This window comes from Salvelinus sp. IW2-2015, unplaced genomic scaffold (assembly GCF_002910315.2).
Source record: "Salvelinus sp. IW2-2015 unplaced genomic scaffold, ASM291031v2 Un_scaffold3667, whole genome shotgun sequence".
Classification (NCBI taxonomy): domain Eukaryota; kingdom Metazoa; phylum Chordata; class Actinopteri; order Salmoniformes; family Salmonidae; genus Salvelinus; species Salvelinus sp. IW2-2015.
The window spans coordinates 20,774-29,686 of NW_019944944.1; the positions used below are offsets into that span (position 1 = coordinate 20,774).

General features: G+C 42.4%; 1 protein-coding gene and 1 long non-coding RNA gene across 2 annotated transcripts in view; one reads left to right on the forward strand and one right to left on the reverse strand.

Annotated features, from left to right (window-relative positions):
* LOC112076296 (uncharacterized) overlaps window positions 1-5,485 on the reverse strand; it is a 6,026-nt gene extending 541 nt beyond the window's left edge. The window contains 4 exon segments of the mRNA XM_070441251.1: window positions 174-236; window positions 520-975; window positions 5,160-5,222; window positions 5,471-5,485. Coding sequence (XP_070297352.1) covers window positions 174-236; window positions 520-975; window positions 5,160-5,222; window positions 5,471-5,485 — 597 coding nt within the window.
* A 122-nt stretch (window positions 5,486-5,607) lies between these two features.
* LOC139025975 (uncharacterized) lies at window positions 5,608-5,988 on the forward strand. The gene is made up of 3 exons (XR_011477668.1): window positions 5,608-5,687; window positions 5,815-5,873; window positions 5,941-5,988. It is a non-coding gene; the product is annotated as an uncharacterized lncRNA (long non-coding RNA).
* Window positions 5,989-8,913: the final 2,925 nt, after the last annotated feature.

The window sequence follows — 8,913 nt, forward strand, 5'->3', positions numbered from 1 at the left end:
GTGGATCAACAGAGAGAGAACTACATGTCGCTAAATAGTGGAAGAGAGGAAGGTGGATCAACAGAGAGAAGAAGAGAAACTAACCACGTCTCTAAAATAGTGGAAGAGAGACAGTCTAGGGAAAACCAGGTGTAGGGGAGTGTGTGTGTGGTTTGGAGTGTGTTGTCACCCACCTCCTTCTCATACTGGCCGATACGAGCTTTGGAAGCCTCCACGTAGGCAACAGCAGCTTTGTTCTGAAACAAAGAAGACAATAATAATGGAGGAAGCATCAAGAGCAGTGAGTGCTCTGCATAATGAGATGGAACTCTGACTCATTTATCACCACTTCCTCCAGGACAGACAACAATACAACACAACAGTGTCTGTGTTAAAGTGCCATAATACACATTTAGTGTTTTATTAATTAGCTAGCTACTGTAATATTAATACAGGAATGAAGTGGAGCACAGTGAGGAGTCATTCTGAATCACTACAGCAGAACAGTGGAGTCATTCTGCACAGTAACTTTTAACCCACAACTCACCGCTCTGCCTCCTGTGTGTTGATGGCGGCTGTGGCTGTGTCCTTGGGCTCAGGGATGGTCAGGGCTGAGAACTGATGAGGACAGGAGATGGAGAGGGGTGAGATGAGGACAGGAGATGGAGAGGGGGAGATGAGGACAGGAGATGGAGAGGGGTGAGATGGTGAGAGGGGTGAGATGAGGAGAGGGGGTGAGATGAGGAGAGGGGTGAGATGAGGAGAGGGGTGAATGAGGAGAGGGTGAGATGAGGACAGGAGGAGAGGGGTGAGATGAGGACAGGAGGAGAGGGGTGAGATGAGGACAGGAGGAAGGGGTGAGATAGGACAGAGGGAGAGGGGTGAGATGAGGACAGGAGGAGAGGGGTGAGATGAGGACAGGAGGAGAGGGGTGAGATGAGGACAGGATAGAAGAGGGGACAGGAAAGAGAACAGACCAATACTAACTGTTAAGCACTAATGTTGTTGTAAAAAGGGCTATATAAATTACTGTCATCACAATACCACTATTGCGATACTACCATATCAGATTTCCCTTGGCAAAAAAAGAAAACACAAGCAGACTGAACTCTTTGGTCCTGTAAAACCTACAGTATCTAAATTATTATTGTGTGTTACAGCTTGCCAAAATAAACAAATGTGACTCTGGCTGACAACAAAGGACATTAGGACTGTTTTCCTCAAGAAATGTTGTCCGCTTCATTTAGTTTCCTTGGCTTCCTTACTAACTAGCACTGTATAGTGGTATCTTGACAACACTAATATAAATACATTTGATTGAAGCATGAATTACAGTACCCATCCCCGGTTCTAGAACGTTATTCATCATACCGATGTTCTGATAGGGATCGACGATGACATGTTCTACTGAACCAGTGTTACAGTACCACACAGTGGACAGAATACTACATACCAGACTAATATGTTGTTACTGAACCAGTGTTACAGTACCACCACAGTGGACAGAATACTACATACCAAGACTAATATTGTTGTTACTGAACCAGTGTTACAGTACCACACAGTGGACAGAATACTACATACCAGACTAATATTGTTGTTACTGAACCAGTGTTATAGTACCACACAGTGGACAGAATACTACATACCAGACTAATATTGTTGTGACTGAAACCAGTGTTACAGTACCACACAGTGGACAGAATACTACATACCAGACTAATATTGTTGTGACTGAACCAGTGTTACAGTGGACAGAATACTACATACAGACTAATATTGTTGTGACTGAACCAGTGTTATAGTACCACACAGTGGACAGAATACTACATACCAGACTAATATTGTTGTGACTGAACCAGTGTTACAGTACCACACAGTGGACAGGAATACTACATACCAGACTAATATTGTTGTGACTGAACCAGTGTTATAGTACCACACAGTGGACAGAATACTACCTACCAGACTAATATTGTTGTGACTGAACCAGTGTTATAGTACCACACAGTGGACAGAAATACTACATACCAGACTAATATTGTTGTGACTGAACCAGTGTTATAGTACCACACAGTGGACAGAATACTACATACCAGACTAATATTGTTGTTACTGAACCAGTGTTATAGTACCACACAGTGGACAGAATACACATACCAGACTAATATTGTTGTGACTGAACCAGTGTTTACAGTACCACACAGTGGACAGAATACTACATACCAGACTAATATTGTTGTGACTGAACCAGTGTTATAGCACCACACAGTGGACAGAATACTACATACCAGACTAATATTGTGTGGACTGAACCAGTGTTATAGTACCACACAGTGGACAGAATACTACATACCAGACTAATATTGTTGTGACTGAACCAGTGTTATAGTACCACACAGTGGACAGAATACTACATACCAGACTATATTTGTTGTGACTGAACCAGTGTTATAGTACCACACAGTGGACAGAATACTACATACCAGACTAATATTGTTGTGACTGAACCAGTGTTACAGTACCACACAGTGGACAGAATACTACATACCAGACTAATATTGTTGTGACTGAACCAGTGTTACAGTGGACAGATATACATACCCAGACTAATATTTGTTGTTACTAACCAGTGTATAGTACCACACAGTGGACAGAATACTACCTACCAGACTAAATATTGTTGTGACTGAACCAGTGTTACAGTGGACAGAATACTACATACCAGACTAAATATGTTGTGAATGAACCAGTGTTATAGTACCACACAGTGGACAGAATACTACATACCAGACTAATATTGTTGTGACTGAACCAGTGTTATAGTACCACACAGTGGACAGAATACTACATACCAGACTAATATTGTTGTGACTGAACCAGTGTTATAGTACCACACAGTGGACAGAATACTACATACCAGACTAATATTGTTGTGACTGAACCAGTGTTACAGTGGACAGAATACTACATACCAGACTAATATTGTTGTGGACTGAACCAGTGTTATAGTACCACACAGTGGACAGAATACTACATACCAGACTAATATTGTTGTGACTGAACCAGTGTTACAGTGGACAGAATACTAACATACCAGACTAATATTGTTGTGACTGAACCAGTGTTACAGTGGACAGAATACTACATACCAGACTAATATTGTTGTTACTGAACCAGTGTTATAGTACCACACAGTGGACAGAATACTACATACCAGACTAATATTGTTGTGACTGAACCAGTGTTATGTACCACACAGTGGACAGAATTACTACATACCAGACTAATATTGTTGTGACTGAACCAGTGTTACAGTGGACAGAATACTACATACCAGACTAATATTGTTGTGACTGAACCAGTGTTACAGTACCACACAGTGGACAGAAAACTACATACCAGACTAATATTGTTGTGACTGAACCAGTGTTATAGTACCACACAGTGGACAGAATACTACATACCAGACTATATTGTTGTTACTGAACCAGTGTTATAAGTACCACACAGTGGACAGAATACTACATACCAGACTAATATTGTTGTTACTGAACCAGTTTATAGTACCACACAGTGGACAGAATACTACATACCAGACTAATATTGTTGTTACTGAACCATGTGTATAGTACCACACAGTGGACAGAATAACTACATACCAGACTAATATTGTTGTGACTGAACCAGTGTTACAGTGGACAGAATACTACATACCGAACTAATATTGCTGTGACTGAAACCGTGTTACAGTGGACAGAATACTACATACCAGACTAATATTGTTGTGACTGAACCAGTGTTACAGTACCACACAGTGGACAGATACTACATACCAGACTAATATTGTTGTTACTGAACCAGTGTTACAGTACCACATAGTGGACAGAATACTACATACCAGACTAATATTGTTGTGACTGAACCAGTGTTATAAGTACCACACAGTGGACAGAATACTACATACCAGACTAATATTGCTGTGACTGAACCAGTGTTACAGTGGACAGAATACTACATACCAGACTAATATTGTTGTTACTGAACCAGTGTTACAGTACCACATAGTGGACAGAATACTACATACCAGACTAATATTGTTGTGACTGAACCAGTGTTATAGTACCACACAGTGGACAGAATACTACATACCAGACTAATATTGTTGTGACTGAACAGTGTTATAGTACCACACAGTGGACAGAAATACTACATACCAGACTAATATTGTTGTGACTCAACCAGTTGTTATAGTACCACACAGTGGACAGAATACTACATACCAGACTAATATTGTGTTACTAACCAGTGTTACAGTACCACACAGTGGACAGAATACTACATACCAGACTAATATTGTTGTTACTGAACCAGTGTTATAGTACCACACAGTGGACAGAATACTACATACCAGACTAATATTGTTGTTACTGAACCAGTGTTACAGTACCACACAGTGGACAGAATACTACATACCAGACTAATATTGTTGTTACTGAAACCAGTGTTATAGTACCACACAGTGGACAGAATACTACATACCAGACTAATATTGTTGTGACTCAACCAGTGTTATAGTACCACACAGTGGACAGAATACTACATACCAGACTTAATATTGTTGTGACTCAACCAGTGTTACAGTGATCTATTCTACTGGAAGAGAGGAAGGTGGATCAACAGAGAGAAGAGATACACGTCCCTAAATAGTGGAAGAGAGGAAGGTGGATCAACAGAGAGAAGAGATACATGTCTCTAAATAGTGGAAGAGAGGAAGGTGGATCAACAGAGAGAATAATTCTACAGTACCAGTCAAAAGTTTGGGCACGTACTCATTCAAGGGTTTTTCTTTATTTAATACTATTTTCTACGTTGTAGAATAATAGTGAAGACATCAAAACTATTAAATAACACATATGGAATCATGTAGTAACCAAAAAAGTGCTAAACAAATTAAAATATATTTTTACAACGTAGAAAATAGTAAAATAAAGAAAAACCCTTGAATGAGTAGGTATGTCCAAACTTTTGACTGGTACTGTACATGTCTCTAAATAGTGGAGTTTTTCTCAGGGGGTCTACTGCTGACTGTGTACTAATATCCTAAACTATGAAGAGACAGTCTAGGGAAAACCAGGTGTAGGGGAGTGTGTGTGTGGTTTGGAGTGTGTGTCACCCACCTCCTTCTCATACTGGCCGATACGAGCTTTGGAAGCCTCCACGTAGGCAACAGCAGCTTTGTTCTGAAACAAACAAGACAATAATAATGGAGGAAGCATCAAGAGCACTGAGTGCTCTGCATAATGAGTGCTCTGCATAACGAGTGCTCTGCATAGCGAGTGCTCTGCATAGCGAGTGCTCTGCATAGCGAGTGCTCTGCATAGCGAGTGCTCTGCATAACGAGTGCTCTGCATAACGAGTGCTCTGCATAGCGAGTGCTCTGCATAGCGAGTGCTCTGCATAACGAGTGCTCTGCATAACGAGATGGAACTCTGAGCTCATTCATCACCACTTCCTCCAGGACAGACAACAATACAACACAACAGTGTCTGTGTCAAAGTGCCATAATACACATTTCATGTTTTATTAATTAGCTAGCTAGTGTAATATTAATACAGGAATGAGGTGGAGCAGTGAAGAGTCATTCTGAATCACTACAGCAGAGCAGTGAAGAGTCATTCTGAATCACTACAGCAGAGCAGTGAAGAGTCATTCTGAATCACATGATCTACTACCAGGCAGAGCATGTCGACGACTGGTCAGGTTCTTGAGAAATCACTACAGGCAAGCAGTGAAGAGCCATTCTGAATTCACTACAGCAGAGCAGTGAAAGAGTCCATTCTGAATCACTACAGCAGAGCAGTGAAGAGTCATTCTGAATCACTACAAGAGCAGTGAAGTCATTCTGTAATCACTACAGCAAGGAGCAGTGAAGAGTCATTCTGAATCATTACAGCATAGCAGTGAAGAGTCATTCTGAATCACTACAGCATAGCAGTGAAGAGTCATTCTGAATCACTACAGCAGAGCAAGTGAAGAGTCATTCTGAATCACTACAGCAGAGCAGTGAAGAGTCATTCTGATCACTACAGCAGAGCAGTGACCAGTCATGCTGCACAGTAACTTTAACCACAACTCACACGCCTCTGCCTCCTGTGTTGTTGATGGCGGCTGTGGCTGTGGTCCTTGGGCTCAGGGATGGTCAGGGCTGAGAACTGAGGAGGACAGGACATGGAGAGGGGTGAGATGAGGACAGGAGGGGTGGATGAGACAGGAGGGGTGAGATGAGGAGGAGGAGAGGGGTGAGATGAGGACAGGAGGAGAGGGGTGAGATGAGGACAGGAGGGTGAAATGAGGACAGGAGGGTGAGATGAGGACAGGAGGAGAGGGGTGAGATGAGGACAGGAGGAGAGGGGTGAGATGAGACAGGAGGGGTGAGATGAGGACAGGAGGGGTGAGACTGAGGACAGGGGAGAGGGGTGAGATGAGGACAGGAGGAGCAGGGGTGAGATGAGGCAGGAGGAAGAGGGGTGAGATGAGGACAGGAGGAGAGGGGTGAGATGAGGACAGGAGGGGTGAGATGAGGACAGGAGGGGGAGGGGGTGAGATCGAGCGCAGGAGGAGAGGGGATGGATGAGGACAGGAGGAGAGGGGTGAGATGAGGACAAGGAGGGGGACAGGAAATAGAACAGACAATACTAACTGTTAAGCACTTGGGACAAATTTGTTGTAGAAAGGGCTATTATCAAATTAGTGTCATCACAATAACACTATCACGATCTTACCATATCAGATTTCCCTTGGCAAAAAAAGAAAACACGAAGCAGACTGAACTCTGGGGTCCTGTAAAACCTACAGTATCTAAATTATTATGTGGTTACCCTTGCAAAAAAAAACAAATGTGACTGGGCTGACAACATAAGGAACATTAGGACTTTTCCTCAAGAAATGTTGTCCTGCTTCATTGTAGTTTCCTTGGCTTCCTTCACTAACTAGGTAACTGTGATACGTGGTATCTTGACAACACTAAATATACAATACTTTGATTGAGTCGAGAAGTACAGTACCCTCCCGGTTCATGAACGTTATTCATCATACCGATGTCTGATGAGGATCGACAGACTAGTTTACTCTGAAATACAACTCAGTCAATGATAAAACTGAATCACGTTTCAGCAGCCACACATTCTACCAGGCTCAGCTAGACTAATAATTGTTTGACTGAACAGTGTTACACATGCCAACATACCAGATCTGATATTGTGTGAACTGAACCGTAGTTTTCAGCCATGCCACAACATACCAGACTAATATTGTTGTGATGAACCAGTAGTTTAGTACCACAACGTGGACAAAATAACTCAATGACGCAGACTAATATTGTTGTGACTAGAACCAAGTGTATATACACACAGTGACAGAATAGGCTGCATACCACAGACTAATTGCTGTGACTGAGACAGTGGGGATTATAGTACCTTAACACAGGGAAGAATCACTCATCCAAGACTATATTGCTTGTGACTGAACCAGTGTTATAGTACCCGGACACAGTGGACAGAATACTACATACCGAGACTAATATTGTTGTGACTGAACCAGTGTTATAGTACCACACAGTGGAGAGATACTACATACCAAGATAATATTGTTGTGACTGAACCAGTGTTATAGTACCACACAGTGGACAGAACTACCATACCAGAATAATATTTTGTGACTGAACCAGTGTACAGTACCACACAGTGACAGAATACTACATACCAGACCAACTAATATGCTGAACAACAATATAAATGCAACATGTAAAGTGCTGGTCCTCTGTTTCATGAGCTGAAATAGAACAGCATCACCTAAAATGTTCTATACGCAAAATGTTTTTTTTGCATCCTGTTACTGATCATTTCTTCTTTGCCAAGAATATTTAATCCACCTGAGCAGGTGTGGCATATCAAAAAAGCTGATTGAATAGCATAATCATTACACAGGTGCACCTTGTGCTGGGGACAATAAAAGGCCACTAAAATGTGCAAGTTTTGTCACACCAATGCCACAGATGTCTTCAACTTTTGAGGGAGTGTGCAAATTGACATGCTGGCTGCAGGAATGTCCCCAGAGCTGTTGCCAGATTATTAGATAGTTAATGTCTATACCTTCATAACCTTAGAGCAATATCATTCTATATTTGGCAGTACGTCCAACCGGCCTCACAAACACAGACCATGTGTAACCACGGCAGCCCAGGACATCCACAATCAGACTTCTTCCCCTGTGGGCATGTGTCTGAGACCTGCCACCAGACACGCTGATGAAACGCAAGCAGAGCATTTCGGTCTATAATAAAGCCCCTTTGTGGGGAAAAAACTCATCTGATTGGCTGGTCTTGCTCCACAGTGGGTGAGCCTGTCTCCCAAGTGGGTGGGCTTATGCCTCTCCCAGGCCCACCCATGGCTGCGCCCCTGGCCAGTCATGTGAAACTCCATCAGATTTAGGGCCTAATGATTCATTTTAATTGACTGACTTATCTTATATGAAACTGTAACATGGAACGTTTATATTTTTGTTCGGTTATAGTGAAGTGTGTAACTTTACTATACGCGAAGGTAGAGGCTCATATAAAACTCATCACGGGCTTAGACCACCTTGGATCAAAACTCGGCCACCCATGGCTCCCGCTCTGGCACCATTGGTCTTATAGAAGCTCCAGTCGATGGTAACAGGCTTCTCTGGCAGAGAGGCCCAGCCTGCAGACCCAGATGCCAATCAACCAGCAGCTCATTGAATGTGCACTTATAAAACAATCATTGTGGGAGGTAGAGATTGTGGAGCTTTTCATTTACACTAACATGCATGTACGAGACCTCCACTCACTTTGCAGCAAACCTGTGTGGTCTTGGTTGACAATACTTTGTAATTCAATTACAACTACACACC